The sequence below is a fragment of the Nelumbo lutea genome, chromosome 5, assembly GCF_056320005.1.
Source record: "Nelumbo lutea isolate HS-2025 chromosome 5, American lotus-T2T, whole genome shotgun sequence".
NCBI classification, from domain to species: domain Eukaryota; kingdom Viridiplantae; phylum Streptophyta; class Magnoliopsida; order Proteales; family Nelumbonaceae; genus Nelumbo; species Nelumbo lutea.
In genome coordinates, this window is record NC_142688.1 from 46693146 (window position 1) to 46714197 (window position 21052).

The following is a 21052-nucleotide window of genomic DNA, read 5'->3' on the forward strand; positions in this document are numbered from 1 at the left end:
TGAGACAAAGTGCGCAGATGATGTTGTGATATTGAAGAATTTTATTGAAAGAGATAGGGTGTATGATTTTTTGGTCGGACTGAATGCTGAATTTGATCAGGTCTGAATACAAATTCTTGGCAAAGAAGAAGTGCCTCCATTGAATGAAGTCATAGCCCTTGTCAGAGCTGAGGAAAGCCGTCGTGGAATCATGCTTGAGCCTAAAGATCCCGAAGGCTCAGCCATGGTGGCAAGGGGAGGAAGTTACAGTGGTTCAAAGGGTGAGAACAATCACAACTTGGCTCGTGACAACCACCCGTGACTCAAACGATAACCTTTGGTGCACCTATTGCAAGAAGCCTAGACACACGAAAGATCGGTGCTGGAAACTTCATGGGAAACCTCCCACATCCAACAAGGAATGGGGAAATCGAGGAGTTTCAAAAGGAGTTCAACAGGCCCATAATGTCTCCACAACCCCGCAGCAAGAACACTCAAGTCAGGGACCATTTAATGATGATGAAATTGAAAGGCTAAGGTGCTTCCTGAAATCCTTGAAACCAGGAAGTGGTTCTACCTCTCTTGCTCTCTCAGGTGAGTCTTTATCTCTAGGATTACATGCCTCGGCTAGTGTTTTTCCATGGATTCTTGATTCTGGAGCTACTGACCACATGACACCCTCTTCACTACATTTTCTCACCTATACACCCTGTCCTAGTAATAGAAAATTTTCTGTTGCTGATGGTTCTTTCACCACAGTGGCAGGGATTGGGAATATTCAAATTACTCCATCCCTATTACTTAAAAATGTGCTTCATGTTCCTAAGATATCCACTAGCCTTATCTCTATACATAAACTCACCCAGGATGTGAACTGCAATGTTGTGTTCTTCCCTTCTTACTGTGTATTTCAGGACCAGGTTTCGGGGAAGAAGATTGGACTTGCTAAGGAAAGAGATGGACTCTACTACCTTGAAGCAACCAGCAAATCATCTCACACTGTTATGCATGTCACACACGAGTCATTCTTATCTACCTCCAATAAAGATTTAATTTGGCGTCATCATTTCCGTTTTGACCATCCTTCATTTCCTATTTTAAAAACAATGCTTCCTTCCTTGTTTAAAGGAATTGATGTTGAAACATTTCATTGTGATGTTTGTGAACTTGCTAAGCACAAAAGGGTTTCTTTCCCAATCAGCAATAAAAGATCTTCAACTCCTTTTTATTTGATTCATTCAGATATATGGGGCCCTTCTCAAATTCCCAACATTACTGGTTCCAGATGGTTCATCACCTTTATTGATGATTGCACTAGGGTCACATGGATTTTTCTTCTTAAGTCTAAATCTGATGTGGGTACGATTCTTCCCAACTTTCATAACATGGTCCGAACTCAGTTTGGTGTGAGAATTAAAAGGGTTTCTTTACCAACAAAATGGGATAGCTGAGAGGAAAAAATGGCCATCTTTTGCAAACCACCTAAGCCTTTCTCTTTCAAAATCAGGTGCCAAAACAATATTGGGGGGAAGCTGTCCTTACTGCTGCCTACACCATAAATAGACTACCATCTAAAGTTCTTGACAACCGAAGCCCAATACAAGTCCTTTCTCAATTTTACCCTGATATTCGAGCCTCAAATAATCTCACACCAAGAATTTTTGGCTGCACTACCTTTGTTCATGTCCATAATAAGGGAAAATTAGACCCACGAGCAATCAGGTGTGTCTTCTTGGGATATTCCCCAACTCAGAAAGGTTATAAATGTTATCATCCAACCACCAGAAAATTCTACACCTCCATCAATGTCACATTTGAGGAAGGAAAATCTTTTTTCACTCAACCTTATCTTCAGGGGGGCCTCATTAATGGAAGATAAGGCATCGGATCTACTCTCCCTAGATGTTTTACCCTCCTCACAGACATTCAATCGTCAAGAATCACATCCCTCTGAGTCACATTCCTCTGAGCCCCACATCCCCGAGTCCCAACAAGAGTCAAATAACCCGACCATTGAACCAAATTCGGACACTGATAACCCCACGAATGATGTGCATGATAATGTGAGATATATGCAGGTTTACTCTAGGAGGAAAAATCCAGATCCTCAACTTGTGCAAGTCCAAGATTCAACTCCTAATCCTAGAACTGAGGGATGCTTAGATCCTGAACCTACACCTTCACAGTCTAAGTATGAGTATGACCTACCTATTGCACTAAGAAAAGGAACCAGAGAATGTACCAAACGCCCATTGTACCCTTTAGCCAAATATGTATCATTCCAAAGATTCTCTAAATCCCATAAAAGTTTTCTAGCCAGCCTTAACACCATTCCAATTCCTAATACTCTAGCCGAGGCACTTTCTAATAAGGAGTGGAGAAAAGCCATGAGAGTGGAAATGGAAGCATTAGAAAAAAGCAACACATGGGAAGTTGTGGATCTACCAAGAAACAAGAAGACGGTAGGTTGTAAATGGGTGTTCACAATTAAGTACAAATCTGATGGGTCATTAGAAAGGTACAAAGCACGCCTAGTAGCCAAGGGATATACACAGACTTATGGGGTAGATTATCAGGAGACTTTTGCCCCAATAGCTAAAATGAATACAGTAAGGGTGTTACTGTCGTTGGCTGCTAACTATAATTGGGATTTGCAACAGTTTGATGTAAAAAATGCATTTCTCCATGGTGATCTAGAAGAGGAGATATACATGGACATTCCACCCGGTTTTGGAGAAGGCATTAAAGGGAACAAAGTTTGTCGGTTGAAGAAAGCACTATACGGTCTCAAACAATCTCCGAGAGCATGGTTTGGAAGGTTTACGAAGGTAATGCTAAGTACAGGTTACAAGCAAAGTCAAGGTGACCACACATTGTTTATCAAACACACTGCCTCAGGGGGAGTTACTGCACTATTAGTCTATGTGGATGATATAATCGTTACTGGGAATAAAAAAAGGAGAAGGAAGCATTGAAAAACTGCCTTGCCAGAGAATTTGAGATAAAAGACTTGGGGAGACTAAAGTATTTTCTCGGAATTGAAGTTGCACATTCTAAACAAGGCATCTTTATCTCTCAACAAAAGTATGTTGTTGATCTTTTGAGAGAAACAGGAAATATGGCCTATAAACCAGCTTCCACGCCTATAGATCCCAATCATAAACCTGGAGAAGCCCACGAGAATGCAAGTGTAGACAAGGAGATGTTCCAAAGACTAGTTGGAAAACTCATTTATCTTGCACATACACGACCAGATATTGCATATGCTATAAGTGTAATAAGTCAGTTTATGCATAATCCTAAAGAAGTTCATCTGCAGGCTGCTCATCGAATTCTGCACTATTTGAAAGCCAATCTAGGAAAAGGAATTTTATTCAGAAGAAATGGAGGATCGACTCTTGAAGCATATACAGATGCCGATTATGCAGGAGCTCCAGTAGATAGACAGTCCACTTCTGGTTATTGTACTTTCTTAGGAGGAAACTTAGTCACTTGGAGGAGTAATAAGCAAAATGTAGTGGCTCGGTCAAGTGCAGAGGCAGAATTCAGGGCTATGGCACAAGGAGTGTGTGAATTACTCTGGTTGAAGATAATTTCAGAAAACCTGAAGATTCCACGAGAAGAGCCGATGAAACTATATTGTGACAACAAGTCAGCCATCAATATTGCTCACAATCCTGTTCAACATGACAAGACGAAGCACATCAAAATTGACCGACACTTTATAAAAGAGAAACTGGACAGCAAGTTAATTTGCACTCCCTATGTGTCTACAGAAGGACAATTGGCCGATGTACTTACTAAAGGGCTTAATAGTACAGACTTTTGGAGAATTATAGCCAAGCTGGGAATGGAGGATCTCTATTCACCAGCTTGAGGGGGAGTATTGGAAAACGTGGGGTTATTGGTTCAGATCTGAAAATAGAATTGTATATATTCCTAGGATTGTGGAAGGATTGATTTAGAAAGTTTTTTCTTTCTATTTCTTTCTTTCTATTTTTGTACTTTCTATTTTCTCTTCTTTCTATTTTTTCTTCTTTCTATTTTTTCTTTCTATTTTCTTTTCTTTCTATTTTTCTTTCTATTTATTGCAGCAGCTTACTGTATAAATATGCCCATTGGCAATAGAATGAAACATATCAGTATTCTACCATTCCTAAACAGTTCCCCTTCCTCCAAATTGATCCCTACGATACCTGTTTTGGTCCAATTAATCCTTAAACCTATTATCCCCACAAAGTTATCCAATAGCCTCTTTAGATTCACCACACATTCCTCATTACCACCCTCACAAAAGAAGATTGCGTCATCTGCAAATTGGAGGTGGGAAACAACCTCTTGATTTCTACCTATCCTCCACCCCCTGAACGACCCTTGGGTGTCATCTACAAAGGGAGATAAGGGGTCTCCTTGCCTAATTCCTCTCTCCACCGGAAAGAAATCCCTCACTACTCCATTAATAAGAATTGAGTAATGGGCAGAATTCAGACATCCTCTGATCCAAGATCTCCACTTAGTTCCAAAGCCCAACCTTTCTAACATTTGAAGTAGCACTTCCCAATTAACCATGTCATAAGCTTTCTCTAGGTCCACCTTACACACCAACCCTTTTCCTCTACCCTTTCTTTTTTTTGCAACACACTCATTGGCTACTAGAATTTGATCCACGATCTGCCTACCTTCCACAAAAGCACTGGAAAGGTGAGATGATTGATAGAAGCACTTTCTTGATCCTTTCTGAGAGAACCTTTGCAATAATTTTATATATACTCCCAACAATACTAATTGGCCTATAGTCTTTAGGGGTTTTGGCCTCCCTCCTCTTCAGGATTAAAGTTATAAAAGTGGCATTCACCCCTCAAGGCGCCTCTCCTTTGAGAAAGAATTCATTGAACACTTCTAAGATATCATTTTTCAGCTAATCCCAACATTCTTGATAAAAGGGCATTGAAAATTCATCTGGTCCAGGGGCTTTTGATCTATCCATGGAGAAGATTACACTCATAATTTCCTCCAAAGTGAAGTTCCTCTCCAAAGACAAAGATTGTTCTTCTGAGAGCCAATCCCCTTCCATTTCTGGTAGTTCTATTGTCACCCCACTTGAGCTTGTGAAGATTTCTTTGAAGTAGTTCACAAAGATCTTTGTGGTCTCCTGGCTCTCTCTTACTTCCTGACCCCCCTCCTCCACACTGAAGTGTACTACACATTGCATTTCCAAACACCTTTCTTATAGTTTGCTCTCTCCTTCATATTTTGGCTATCTTTTTTCCGTTGCTTCTAATCCAATACCCAAGTCTGTGTTAGAAGCTCTTACTATTCTAGAATGGAGGGATGCTATGAGAACAATTGATGCCTTGCATAAGAATGACACTTGGGAAGTGGTTAATTTACCTGAAGGGAAGAAACTAGTGGGCTGTAAGTGGGTTTTCACCATCAAATATCATGTTGATGGCACCATTGAAAGGTATTGTTTGTGTTGTTCAGCCGAACTGAGAAATGAGGAAGGAAGAAGAGAAGAAGATGAACAGTGTCGAAGAAGAAGGTACTGACATGACTCACACTGTAAAGACGACAGACGACTCAATGACGGAACAAGAAGCTTGAGAGCTTTAAGAGATGGATGGCCGAGTCAACAATGCCACTGAAGAGGAGTCAAAGATGTTTGAAGTGCAACCGTAGATCCACCACCATCAAGATAATACAATCCGCCAGCCTCATGCCCTCCACCAATCTTCTTCCCCGTCGTTAGATCCTGAAAAACACAAGAGGAAGGGTAAAATGTGATAGAACAATTGAGGGATTTGGTTAGTTTACTAACAGACATAAGATTGAAAGGAAACTTGGGAACATATAAAACAAAAGTCAAAGAAAGAGACACTGTGTTAACAATACCAACACCATAGATGGGAGAAGTAGATCCATTGGCAAGGGTCACACTATTCGATGTAGAAGTTGGAGAAAGGGAGGAAAACACACCTGGAGTCCCAGTCATGTGACCAGAGGCTCCAGAGTCAATTATCTAGGGTGAAGGTTTGGATGCTAGGCAAGCTATACCTGAATGAGCAAGAGTGGCAATATTCTGATGTGAGGTGGCCTGAAGAAATCTCTCATACTCCTCTCTTGGAATACTCATCATCTCCTTCCCAGAAGTAGTTGTGACTGTAGAGGATGTTGGATCAACTGGTTGAATATCACTGACTTCACTACCACCAACATTGTCCTCTCCCACAATGTGCACATTTTCTAGTAGTGCTCCCCCTTCCTCTGCCACGGCCTCCCCCTGAATTACGACCTCCTCCACCACCACGACCACCCATAGGGAGACGACAGACTCCCTTAACTGTACAACCACCTACTCTGTGTCCATAAGAACCACCTCGAGTGCCAACAAGTGCTGATCTATTGGAAGGTATGTAACACTCTGTGGGGGTAAGAGAGATCCTACAGAGATGGGCAAACACCTCTTCTAGAGTAGGGAGAGCAGATCCTCCCAATATTTGTGCTCTAACTGGTTCATATTCTGCTTTCAGTCCCACCAAGAACCGAGTAACATATAGTTGTTCCCTTTGTTGCTGCTGAATCTTAACGTCTGGTGTTAAGGGATGATAGACATTAAGTTCATTCCAAGATTCTTCATACTGGTATAATATTCTTCAAGAGTCTAGTTTCCCTGCTGCAAACTGTATTCCTAATAAAGCTAATAAACCCTTGTGGTGTTGTCTTGTCCAGAGTAGAGTTTCTTGGCATGCTCCCATATATCCTTTGTTGTATCTAAAAACATGAAATTAACACTGATCCTAGGCTCCATACTGTTCCACAACCATGTCATAATTTGAGGATCCTCTTGCTCTCAATCACTAAAACTCGGGGATTCAGCACTAGGCTTCTCCTCCCGTACATGTTTCACTTTCTTCTTAGCCTTCAGAAACACCTCCACCCACTTGGCCCACGGAACATAGTTTTCACCATTAAGTTTGATGGAGGTCATCTGGACATTTAAAAAATCAAAGGAAATCATGATACTCGATTTCTGATCACCACTCGCATCTCCCATCGAAGCCATTTCAGTCTACAAGTCGGTTCTGCCCATCACACAAAAAAAAAAAGTTCCAACCACTGCACTACAGTTCGTTAGCTACCACACTAGCACACTTGAAATCACCAAGTATTGGCCTTGGCATACATTCAGCCACTTCAACCACCACTGTACTGCTAACATACAGATTTAAAACCACAAAGAATTCCTCTTGAAACTGCTCACTAGAGGGTTCAGACTACCACAACTGCACCTACTCGACCACCACAACTGTCACACCCATGGTGACAGCAGTCTACATAAAAAAACTTTTTTTTTCTTATCACTCGACTGTTGTTCTCTTTTCCTTGTCACCAGAAGTCAAACCTATGAAACCCTAGAGGTTGCCGGATGAATTTGGGTTGTGCCGCAGTCTTCTACCCCAGATTTCTCGCACCAGAGAAAAAAAAAGGAAAAAATTAGAGCCTAATCACTATTAAGAGGTCGACTGATAGGGTTTAGCCTATCAGGTTCGACAGTTCTTTCATCTTCTTCTTCTTCTTCTCTTCTTCTTCTTCTCCTTCTCTTTCTTCTTCTCCTTACTGGTTCGGACTACTGTAGCAGCAGTCGAAACATGGTATCAGAGCGGGGTTCATGACCTGCTTCAGTTTGTGACAACTTCAGTTCGTGCTTCAGTTCTCTCCTTTTCTTTTCTGGGCTGTCAATGGAGAAAACTGGTTCGTCCTAGGCCTGAAACATCTCAGCTCTTCTTTCTCTCTGGTGCGCAGAACCTCCTTTCTTAAGAAAACGACTTCAGCAGTGAATGGTTGGCTGACGCTCTCAAAAGAAGGTTGGTTATCTCTTCTCTTTGTGCTGTTGGTATTTCTGGGTTGAAAATCTTCAAGAATCTGCGAGGACTGATCAGAACCTAGCGAACTAGGTTGGTTGTTGCCCAGGTTCTTGAAAAAAAAAATTTCAAGAACAGGTTGTGTTTACAGTGACCGAATGGTGTAAGGGTTGCTGCAGGTGGCCAAATGGTGTAGGGGCTACTGTGGGTGGCCATATGGTGCAAGGTGTAATGAAGTGACACTAGCTGAGTTCTCTTTGATCTTGTAGTGCTCTCTTAAAAGTGTTAGACAGGTCCGTACCGTGTGTGACAGCTATGGCTGTGTGGTGGTGCTTGTGATGCACAATCTCTGTTGAGTAGTTGTAAGAGGGCTTGCATGTGGTTAGTAAGTGCTGAATTAATGTCGGTGTGGTTCGTGGTTTTGTGAAATCAGTAGTGGTGTGGACAAGAACAAAGGCTTGTGTATCTATCATTGTGTTTAGGGACTGCTGTAGGTTCTAGAACATCAAACTCCTAACAGCAGCACTTAGTTGGTGACTGGGAATTCAGATTAGAGGCAGCATTGAAAGAGTATCATGGCAGCAATGGGAGATGGCTGTAGTGATCAGAAACCAAGTGTGGTGGTTTCCTCTGACTATCTAGGTGTACAGATGACCTCAATTAAACTGAATGGTGAGAACTATGATCCATGGGCCAAGTCAGTGGAAGTTTTTGTCAAGGAAAAGAGGAAAGTGAAGCATGTGAAAGAAGATAAACAATCGGCTAAGACTCCTAGGGAACCAAATGTTAAGTTGAGCAGTGATACAAGGGAAATATTTGATGATCCTGGAAGGTATAGACGACTAGTGGGGAAGCTGAACTATTTGACTATCACGAGACCAGACATCTCCTTTGCAGTCAGTGTGGTGAGCTAATTTATGCAGAACCCTCGTATATCTCACTGGGATGCAGTTCTTAGAATTGTAAGATATCTGAAGGGAGCTCCGGGCCGTGGGCTATTGTATAAACCAAGAGGAAAACTTGAAGTAGTTGGGTACACAGATGCAGATTGGGCAGGCTCTGTGTCTGATAGAAGATCTACTATAGGTTACTGCACATTTCTTGGGAGAAAATCTTGTGACGTGGAAGAGTAAAAAGCAGAAGGTTGTGGCTAGAAGCAGTGTTGAAGCTGAGTACAGAGCCATGGCACACACTACATGTGAATTAGTATGGTTGAGGAATCTCCTACAAGAAATTGAGTTCCACATGGATAAACCTATGAAATTGTACTGTGACAATCAAGCTGCACTCCATATCTCATCCAACCTTGTTTTTCATGAGAGAACAAAGCACATAGAGATTGATTGCCACTTTGTGAGGGAGAAGGTTCTTACTGGAGAGAGAAGCACAGAACATGTAGGCTCAGGTGATCAGTGGGCAGATTTGTTTACAAAAGCCTTAAGCTCAGGGAGAGTGAACTATATATGTAACAAGCTGGGATTATATGACATATATTCTCCAGTTTGAGGGGGAGTGTTAGAGTTAGCCGAATAAGGGTAGATTAGTCAACTCACCTTTGTTAAGTTATGTGCTTATGTGGCAGTCTTATTAGAGACTCTCTGTCCCATACTTTAGTGGGGGCAGTTTAGTCTTTGTATAATTAATTAGAGCCTAATCACTATTAAGAGGTCGACTTATAGGGTTTAGCCTATCAGGTTCGACAGTTCTTCCATCTTCTTCTTCTTCTTCTCTTCTTTTTCTTCTTCTCTTCTTCTTCTCCTTACCGGTTCGAACTATTGTAGCAGCAGTCGAAACAACTACTGTCAATGGCGCTCTGATACCATGTTTGTGTCGTTCAGCCAAACTGAGAAAAGGGGAAGGAAGAAGAGAAGAAGAAGAAGATGAACAATGTCGAACTAAGAAGACTAAAATACCCCTTTTTAGTTGATTCTAACAGGTACAAAGCTAGGCTGGTTGCAAAAGGTTATACACAGACTTATGGGATTGACTATCTGGAGACCTTTGCTCCTATTGCAAAGATGACCTCTATAAGGGTTTTGCTATCTCTGACTGCACATTCAGATTGGCCTCTTTACCAACTAGATGTGAAAAATGCATTCCTGAATAGAGAATTACATGAGGAGGTCTATATGTCTCTTCCTCCGGGGATGTATGACACAGATATGGAGGGAAAAGTATGCAAGCTGAATAAACCTCTTTATGGACTTAAACAATCACCTAGGGCATGGTTTGAAAGGTTTAGGGCTGCCCTCTTTGTGAAGAGGAGAGGCTCTTTTGTGGTATATCTTATTGTCTATGTTGATGATATAGTTGTGACCGGTAATGATGTAACAGGGATTAATGATTTCAAAGCTTTCCTTCATACAGAGTTTGAGATCAAAGATCTGGGGGAATTAAGGTATTTTCTTGGCATAGAAGTTGCTTGGTCTAAGGATAGGATCTTTATCTCTCAACGAAAGTATGTGCTTGACTTGCTCACTGAAACAAGAAAGATGGGTGCTAGACTAGTTGCTACTCCTATTGATGGTCATAAGCTTTCTGCCTCAAATGGAGTATTGTTGAAAGATAAGGGAGTCTTCCAAAGGTTACTTGGGAAGCTGCTCTATCTGTACATGACTCGGCCAGACATTGCATATGTTGTCAGCTGCATTAGTCAGCTCATGCATGCTCCTAGGGACACTCACATGGCAGCAGTAGAACGAATTCTGTGTTATTTAAAGGGTTCTCCTAGAAAGGGAATTCTATTTGCTAAGCATGGTCATATGAAACTGGAGGCTTACACAGATGCTGACTGGGCCGGAAACATTGACGATAGAAGGTCAACTTTTGGGTATTGTAGCTTGGTGGCAGGTAATATTATTTCTTGGAGAAGCAAGAAACAACTAGTTGTTGCTAGATCTTCAGCTAAAGCCGAGTACAGAGCCATGGCTCATGGAGTTTCTGAACTACTTTGGCTTCGACCCCTGATGGAAGAACTGGTATTGAGTATGATAAGCCATTAATGTTATATTATGACAATCAGGCTGCTATCAACATTGCTCACAATCCGGTGCAACATGACAAGACCAAACATATTGAAGTTGATAGATATTTTATCCGAGAAAGAGTAGCTTCTATAGAAGTTTGTCTACCATTCTCTTCTGAATGATAGTTAGCTGATATCCTTACCAAGGGCATCCCCAAGGCCAAACTTCAACATGATACTGACAAGCTTGGCATGATTCTAATCTATGCTCAGCTTGAGGGGGAGTGTAGAGAGGATGGGCCAAATGGCCCATAGACTGTTTACTTATTTCTTTTGTTTATGTTTTTTGCCATAATGGGCCTCAACGTGGGCCATACTTATGTTATGTTTTCTTAAATTATTCGCCCGGTTAAGGGCGTCTCTATAATTACTAAAATTAAGTTAAGAGAAGATTACATTTTGAAAATCTCTCTCTGAACCCTTATTGCCGCCACCTTCTTCTTCCTCTTCTCTCTTCTTGATTCTTTGTTTCTGTTGTTCTCCATCACTTTTCTGCACTTTTTTAATCAGTCTGTTTATTTCAAAAGGTTGTTTTTCTTCTTCCTCCTTCAACCTTCATAAACAATTTTATAGAATGGCTCATTCATTAAAAACAAACTTCTAAGTTCTACACCAAGAACCCCAACATACACCTTTTGACTTACAGACCCAAGTGATTATTCACAGTCAACAAAAACTAAGCATTCTAGCCCATAGAAAACAGCTTTATGTCACAAATTAGACCATTTAAAGCTTGAATTGAAATTCAATATTCCTTCTTAAAAGTACCAAACTTTCAGAATTCTCATTCTACACCCTCTTCTCTTTTTTTGAAAGAAAATAAGACGGCATCAACATCAACCTCCAAACACTAGGAAAATAACACATAAGCATCAGGCACTAAATTCTAGGATGGTTTTATACACATCCCAACACCTCTGAATAGATTATTTTACTAATGGAAAATAAAATAGAATAACATAATATATGTGATTTACTCTAATGATTTCACAGACCTTCAAGCAAGGATGAATATCAGAACTATCTCTTGACAAGAACCTGAAGCAACAATACTCCACTAAGTTGCGGGCATCATTCCGTACAGACTCAGGAACAAGTTCCTCAAATATTTTCTGCATTATTTTCCCTGTCATTCCATTCATCCTGCATATCAATAATGGAAAAAAAATCAGAGCATAAATTTTTACAAAGTTCAAACAACAGGAAAAATTAATTTGAGATAAATATGTCGGCACTTTCATTCACTAAAGGACAAGTGGAAGAAAAAATAGAAGGCAAAAGAAATAAAATTATGGTTGTTCACATGGTAAGGAAATGCACTGGTAACAAATTGAAGAAACCCCTTTATGGCCTCAAGAAAATCCCCTTGAACTTGGTTTGACAAATTTCAGACTGCACTTGTTGAGTTTGGCTACACTCAAACACAGTCTGACCATACCCTATTTGTTAAGAGGAGAGGTACTCAGGTTACCTTATTGTTTATGTTGATCATATTGTGATTACAGGTAGTGATACAAAGGAAGTCCAAGCACTCAAGAGCTTCCCTAATTTAGAATTAAAATTAAGGATTTAGGAGAATTGAGATATTTCTTGGGGATTGAAGTTGCCAAGTATAAAGATATTATCTTCATCTCCTAGTGGAAGTATGTGTTAGATCTTCTTAGAGAGATTGGAAAACTTGGTGCCAATCTTGTCTATACACCTATTGATGCCAACCATCAGCTTTCAGCCAATTATGGTGAGCTCTTGGCAGATGTTGAAAGCTTGTATTTTCCTAAGTATAGTACCACAGGGGTACTATTGTTGTTGTCGCCCTAGTATATATAACAAAATAGCTGGCACCGCCAGCATGCTTTATGACTCTCAACCTTTTCTCCTCTCTTCTGCTCTCTCTCTTCTCTCTCTTCTCTCTCTTCTCTTCTCTTCCATCACTGCACTGATAACATGGTATCAGAGCAGGACTGTTAGATCCAAAAGAAGAAATCGAGCACAGCTTCCCTGTCTTCTCCATTCGCCAGATCCAGATCCAGATTCATTGAAGATTCAGATCCAGATCCAGATCGAACTGAAGTACCCTCTTTCCCTTCTCCTTTTTTTTTTATTCTTTCTGGTCGTGTGCCAGAACAGAACCTATAATAGGTTCAGACTGTTAATGTGAGGCGAGCAGCCCCTTTTCTTTCCTTTTTTGTGGGGTTGGCTGATCCCTGTAAAACTGTAGGTCGTGAGGACCTTTTTGGCTACAACAGCAGCTTTTATGGTGAACTGGAGGTCAGAAAGTGACCTGTACTTGCTGTAACAGATTTTGTGTGCTGCAACAGCTTTTATGGTGAACTGGAGGTCAGAAAGTGACCTGTACTTGCTGTAATTGCCTTCCTGTTGATAAGTAGGTCAAGAGATGACCTGTATGCACTGTGGCAACACTTGTGTTAATTCTGTAGGTCAAAGGATGACCTGTTAGTGCTGTTACAGCACCTGTATTTTACAGAAAAGATGTGTGTTTTTCTAAAGACAAAAGGGGTTCTCCTTGGTACCCTGTGTTAGGATATTTTCAAGGTTGTGTACCCCTCTAAGAGTGTTTTATTGAATCTGAAATCATGAGTGATGAAGATTCTACTACATCCAGTGTTTCCTCAATGCCGAATGGAACGAGTGGGGGTGCGGACCTTTCCTTTCCCATGGCTGTTATTCCTCTCAACAGTTTAAATTATTTGGAATGGTCAAGAGGGATCAAGTTATACACTACTGCAAGGGGGAAGATAGGTTATATAAATGGGAGAATAAAGAACCCAATTATGGGAGTGCTGAATACGGCAGATGGAACCAGGAAAACAGCATGGTTATGTCCTAGATTTTAGTGTCTATGCAACCCCAAATAAGAAGGAATTTATGTGGGCTGAAACAGAAAATGAAATCTAGGAACAGGCAAAATCAACCTTTTCTGAGCTGCGTCACTATGCAAAGATTTATCAGTTACAGGCAAAATCGTCCACTTGTAAACAGGGGGAGAGGTGTCTTTCTGTGTACTACTCCAACTTGACCTTTTTATAGAAGGAACTAGATCATTATCAGAGTGTGGACTGGAAGTGTGATAAAGATGCAAAATTATACAAGAAACTTGTATCTTAGCAGAGAGTGTTTGCTTTTCTACATGGCTTGAATCCGGCATATGAATCCATCGGAGTTCAGATCCTAGGTAGCAAAGATCTTCCCACCGTCCAGGAAGTTTATGCTCTTGTACTATCAGAAGAAAGTAGAAGGAACTTGATGAACAGTTCTGGAGGGGATGCAGTTGCGTTGGTAGCAAAAGGAAGTGTGATTACAGGTGGTGGGAACACTTTTAAGAGAGGGGACTCAAAAAAGGGTGGATGACAAAGACAAACTGTGGTGTATTCATTGCCAGAAACCCCGACACACTCGAAATACATGCTAGGATCTCCATGGGAAGCCAAAATGGGCTCAAGATTTGAATAACAAGCAAGGTTCAAATCTGAACAAAAAGTCAAGACAGCAAAGTACAAGAAAGAACACTGGCAAATATGGCCTCTCAGGAAAATCAGCCCCCCATAAATACTGTGACACCGACTCACGTCTCTGGATCTGACCCAAGGGAGGATATTATTAATTCCTTCCGTGACCATTTAGAGCTCTATGGTAAAGCAATTCTTTAGATGGATGCTCCTCCCTCAACGTCATTTGCGTCTACATCAGGTAACTCTGCCACAACCTTCCATGTTGCATCTCATACCCCTGACACTCCTTGGATCATTGATTCTGGAGCGTCCACACACATGACTGGTACGTCCTCTTATTTTCAAACCTATCACCTCCTTTTTGGAAGAGACAAAGTGAGACTAGCTAATGGATCATATACTACCATAGCTGGTCAAGGAACCATTTCTCTTCCTTTTGGCCTTACACTCTGATGTTTTACATGTCCCGAAATTTCCCATTAATTTGGGCTCTACTAGTAGTATTACAAATTCCTTAAACTACTCAGTTACCTTTTTCCCTTCTTACTGTGTGATCCAGGATCTGGCCTCGGGGAAGATGATTGGTAGAGGATGTATGGTGGATGGACTTTACATGCTGGAGAATAAGGCTGGTCTTCAACTCAAAGAGTCTAAGAGTCTGTCCTATAAGAGTCAAGTCTATTTATGGCATTGTCGTCTTGGTCATTTATCTTTTGAGTCTTTAAAAGTGGTGTTTCCAGAATTGTTTAAGTCAGTGTCAGTTTCAGACTTTTCTTGTCAAACTTGTCAATTGAGTAAGCAATGTAGAACTCATTTTCCTTCAAAGAATAATAAATCTAAATTTCCTTTTCACATCATTCATTTTGATGTGTCCAGTTACTTTACCATCTGAGAGTGGCTACAAGTATTTTATTACCATTATTGATGATTATTCTAGATATACATGGGTATATCCCATGCGGACAAGGGATGAAGTACCAAAAATTATCCAAGACTTTCAGGGGAGGATCTTCACCCAATTTCACACTGAAATCCAAATTTTTCAATCAGATAATGCCAAAGAGTATTTTCATAGTGATCTCACGGAATTTTTTGTTTTACGTGGTTCACTTCACCGTAGTTCTTGTGCCCGAACACCATAAAAAAATGGTGTTGCCGAAAGAAAAAACTGACACCTCCTTGAAGTGGCCCGGGGTTTACTAATCCATATGAACACCCCAAAATGATTTTGGCTTGAGGTTGTCCTTTGTGCTACCTATCTCATCAACCATATGCCCTCTCGTTGATTAGAGTGCAAAGCCCCACATCAGCTTTTTTTTCCTAAGGCTCCCCTTCTTTCCATTCCTCTTCGTGTGTTTGGTTGTTGTTGTTTTTGTCCAAAATTTGTCACCCACTCATGGAAAATTAGACCCTCCTGCTATTCCTTGCATCTTCCTGAGGTATTCTTTCACTCAGAAGGGATACCATTGTTTTGATCCTATTTCTCGGAAGTTTTATGTTTCCATGGACGTCGCTTTCTTTGAGAGTGAGCCTTTTTTCCCTGTTTCTCTTCAGGGGGAGTGTAGGAATGAGGAGAAACTGGTTCAGCTCCCTCCTCTTCCTAATCCTCCTCATTTTCATGTCTTCTTTCGTCGTCACAAAGGCCAACCAAGTTCAAGAACTGTGGAGAACCTAGAAGTTGTACATCCAATGCCGTCAAACTCCCCGGGGGCAGATCATACTCGCTTAGGTATCTTGGTTCCTATCGATGTCCCTGACCCTATTGCTATCGATACCTCTGTTGCTAATGACCTTGACCTTCCTATTGCTCACAAGAAAGGTGTTAGATCTTGCACCACTAAACACCCCATTTCTCATTTTGTTTCCTATGAAAACATTTCACCCTCTTTTCGGGCCTTTCTCACATCCATTAGCAGTGTTCCTATCCCTAAGAATGTGGTAGCTCTTTTAGTACCTGAATGGACAGATGTTATGAAGGAAGAAATTAATGCTCTACATAAAAATGGCACATGAGAACTAGTAGATTTAAGGTAAAGGATCCAATTGGATGTAAATGGGTGTTTACAATCAAACATAACGCTAATGGCACTGTGGAGAGGTATAAAGTTCGTTTAGTGGCAAAGGGGTTTACACAAGTCTATGGAGTTGATTATGCAGAGGCTTTTAAACTCGTTGCCAAGATGAACTCCATTAGAGTCCTGTTCTCCTTTGCCGGTAATCTTGACTGAGATCTATATCAGCTTGATATCAAGAATGCATTCCTGAATGGTGACCTTGAAGAGGAAGTTTACATGGTACAACCCCCTGGTTTTTGGGTTGAAGGCAATGAACAGAAAGTGTGCAGGTTGAAGAAGTCTTTATATGGGCTGAAACAATCACCGAGAGCCTGGTTCAGCAAGTTCCATGTAGCGGTTCATCAAAAAGGATACAAGCAATGTCAATCTGATCACACATTGTTTGTGAAAAGAGAAAAGAGAAAATTGCTGCTCTTATAGTATATGTTGATGATATATTTATCACTGGCGGTTGGAAGGATGAAATCCAAAAGTTGAACATTTTTCTTGCTACACAATTTGAATTTAAGGATCTAGGTCCTCTAAGATACTTTCTTGGAATTGAAGTTGCCCGCTCACAAAAGGGTATCTTCATTTCCCAAAGGAAGTATGTCCTAGATCTACTCTAGGATACAGGAAAATTGGGAGTGAAGCCAGTTGATTCCCCTATTGATCCTAACCACAAATTAGGTGACTGCCAAGGTGAACCTATCAAGGATGTGAAACAGTTTCAGAGACTTATAGGAAGATTGTTATATCTTTCTATGACCCGCCCCAATATTGCTTATGCAGTTGGTGTTCTTAGCCAGTTCATGCATGCTCCCAAGACCACTCACCTTGAAGCAGCAGAAAGAGTTCTCAGATATCTTAAGAAGCTCCCAGGCGCTGGTTTGTTGTTTTAAAAGCACGAACGTCTGAAAGTTGAAATGTACACTAATGCAGATTAGGCAGGATCCCTAAATGACAAAAAGTCAACTAGTGGCTATTGTGCCTTCATAGGAGGAAACCTAGTTACCTGGAGAAGCAAAAAGCAGAATGTGGTAGCTAGATCCAGTGTTGAAGCTGAATATTGGGCAATGTCTCATGGAGTGGCTGAAAATATGTGAATAAAGAATCTGTTGAGTGAGTTGGGTTTTCTAGTGAACAAACCTATGACCCTATTCTGTGATAACAAAGTAGTCATAAACATTGTTGCTAATCCAGTGCTGCATGATAGAACTAAACACATCGAAGTCGACAAACACTTTATCAGAGAGAAAGTTATCACAGGGGAAGTGTGTACTCCTTATGTCAACTCTGAGGATCAACTGCAGACATCTTTACAAAAGGGCTACACCATTCACGACATTATGATTTATGTGACAAGTTGGGCATGATTGACATCTATGTCCCAACTTGAGGGAGAGTGTTGAAAGCGTGTATTTTCCTAAGTATAGTACCGCAGGGGTACTATTGTACTTTTACCCTTTTATTTTTTAGTTGTTGTCGCTCTAGTATATATAACAAAATAGTTGGCGCCACCAGCATGCTTTTTGACTCTCAATCTTTTCTCCTCTCTTCTGCTCTCTCTTCTCTCTCTCCTCTCTCTTCTCTTCTCTTCCATCACTGCACTGATAACAGCAGACAAGGGAGTGATATAGAGACTTTTGGGGGAAGTTACCATATCTTTGTATGACATGGCCAAAAAATTCATATGATGTCAATGTGATTAGTTAGTTTATGCATGGCCCTAGAGACACAGATATGGCTGTTGCAGAATAGGTTTTGTGTTACTTGAAGGGAACTCTAGGAAAGGGTATTTTCTTCTCTAAGCATGGACACATAAAGTTGGAGGCTTATACATATGCCCATTGGGCTGATAGTATTGATGGTAGAAGATCTACATCTAGTTACCATGCTCTGGTAGCAAGGAATATTGTCTCTTGGAGAAGAAAGAAACAGCCTATGTAGCTATATCTTCAACTAAGGTGGAGTATAAGGCCATGGCCCATGGAGTTTTGGAGTTGTTGTGTGTCACTTCTAGAGGAGATAGGCATTGCATATGATAAGCCCTTGATGTTGTACTATGATAATCAGGCTACAATTAACATAGCTTAGAACCCAATTCAGCATGATAGAATAAAACACATTGAAGTAAAAAGACATTTTATAAGAGAAAGAGTGGCATCAGGAGAAGTTTGCCTTCCTTTCATTGCCTCAAAGCAAAAATTAGCAAATGTTTTGACCAAGGGTGTCCCTAAGTTAAGGTTACAACACTATGTAAGCAAGTTGGGCATAATTGATGTCTATGCTTAGCTTGAGGGGGAGTGAAGAGATGATGGGCCAAATGGACCACAATTCCTTTCTTTTAGTCGGAGCACCATTTATGACTTATGTTTGTTATTAAAGGGCCTTAGTTATGGGCCTATTTCACTTTTCTTATTACTTTTATTGAGTTGGCCTCCCTACTAAGGGTACTCATGTTTGTTATTAGCACCATTGATTGTATTCACATTACAATCAATGTCTAAAGAAAGATGATTTAGGGGACTAGAGAGAGGTTCGATTGACTCTCTTCTTCCTTCCCTTTCTTCCTTTCTCTTGTTCTTCTTCTTCTAAACTTTCTCTATTCCATCTTCTTCCTTTTCTATTTTATTCCTAGATTTATATAGGTGGGATTTACAACTACTACAACAGCAAGGTTAATGTTAAAAACATGCATTTGTACGTGAAATACTACCATGTCAGCCTCCTTACCTGCTGAACTGCTCAATGGAAACAATAGCAGTTAAAGAAAGATTTCCTTTTGGTGTTCTTCTCTCAATAGTTTGCTCTGCAATAAAGATTTCTTCAATTTCTTCAGAATCCATTGCATTTTTAATATCAGGTTTTCTGACCTGCCTTGTTCGAACAATTGGATGAGCAACACCATTCAAAAAGCTTTGGGTCTTTAGCAGCCACAAATTTAATCTTTCTTGAACTGCATTTGTCAAGAATTCAAACAAATGATAAGGCCATTAAACAATGTCAATTATGCTCAAGAGATTCCATGAACTTTAGTACAAAAGGATTACAAATCAACAAGGTTATGATGCAAACTTATCTTTTATACTGAGATATCCGCACGCTAGCTATGTGAACTGAACAAGATATGTCCTAAGGTGTCTATATCTCATAACAGCAACTCATAGATGTATATTTCTTTTGTTTTTATTTCTTCCAATTTGATACCTTATCACATTTTTTAACTATCTATTTTTATGTTTTGATTTGATACGTTATGTATGTATGTGATTCTAACAAAGCAAGAACTAAAAGTTAGATGGGTAGTATTACAATTTCTTTTCTTTTTATTTGATCAAGCATATATACATAGACATAAATATGTATCTACATATTTATTAATTTTTGTCAGAAATTATAAAAAAATATGCACGCCTTTTATACATATATAATACATGAAAAAGAAAACAATGATGGTGGTTGAAAGAAAAATGAAAGAATTCTTATTGAAAAAGATGAAAAGAAGAGTTTAAATTCCAAATGCTAAAATGGGAGGAGATATGTTCTCCTAGGAAGAATGGAGACTTGGGTATGAGAAGGATGAAGTTGGTAAATACAGCTCTGCTTGGCAAGTGGTTTTGGAGGTTCCTATCACAGATGAATAGTTTATGGAGACAAATTATGGCAGTGACATATGGTACAAGGAATTTAGAGTAGGACCTCTTAAACTATATGATATTAAGTAATACTAGGCGTAGGGGTATATGTGTCATTTTACTTTTGTTATGATTGCCCTATAAATAATGACAGTTTGGGTGTCTCCACTTTGTTCTGTCTTCTCTTTTCTTATTCTCTTCTGTCTTCTGTGGAAGACATCCTGGTATCAGAGCATATTCTGCCATAGAAAATACTTCTTTTCTATTTCTTTCTCTCCTTTTCTTCTCTCAAGAACAGATTTGGTTGGAGTAGACTGAAAGTTAACTTTTCTTGACTGATCACACAAAAGAATGTTTCTTTTCTCTATGTTTTTGCTGGTCGTGTGACCTAGGAATTTATTTTACGTAATCTGTTGGATGGTGGTGCAAAGAGGCTGTTAGCAGTGCTTGGACCATGAAAGAATGAAGTGGGACACAAGGGGTTCCAAACCAAGGACTTGGGGTAGTTGAAGTATTTCTTGGGAATTGAACTGGAAAGATCAAGGTGGTGTATTTCTATGTCACAGCAAAAATATTTTCTTGATTTTCTGGATGAGGCAGCATGGCTAGGAGTCAAACCAGCTGAAACTCCTATGGACCCAAAATGTTAAAATGACTGATGATCAAGGGAGAACAGGTTTTTTGGTGTCCTACTTCAAGACAGCCATTACTTGATAGGGAATTGGAAGAATACTTTTTTTCTATTTTCTAAACCAAAAGCATGAAGTTTAAAGACAATGAAGCAGATGTAAAGGTAGTGGAAAAAATGTGTGGATGAGAAATCCACTATCAAATCTTTCTTTAATGATTTAATCATTCATCAGATGCATAGCTCTGAAAGACATGGAGTTTGGGGATATCCTTTGCTAACAAGGCTGGAGGCGTTTGCATGGTTTTTAATCTTGGACAGTATTCTTACACTGGATCACCCAAAAGCAAAGGGATTTCAGATACCTAGCATCTTTTGTGTGGAAGAAGAAAGAAG

At 40.1% G+C, this 21052-nt stretch overlaps 1 protein-coding gene across 2 annotated transcripts in view; it reads right to left on the reverse strand.

The window, feature by feature from the left end:
- Positions 1-21052, reverse strand: part of LOC148852160 (uncharacterized) — an 86171-nt gene that overhangs the window by 62034 nt on the left and 3085 nt on the right. For both annotated transcript variants that reach the window (XM_088944195.1, XM_088944196.1), the window contains exons 2-3: positions 19127-19349; positions 11862-12009 (exon numbers count right to left, since the gene is read on the reverse strand). In XM_088944195.1, the coding sequence (XP_088800321.1) occupies positions 11862-12009; positions 19127-19349 (371 nt within the window). The remainder of the gene's footprint in view (positions 1-11861; positions 12010-19126; positions 19350-21052) is intronic.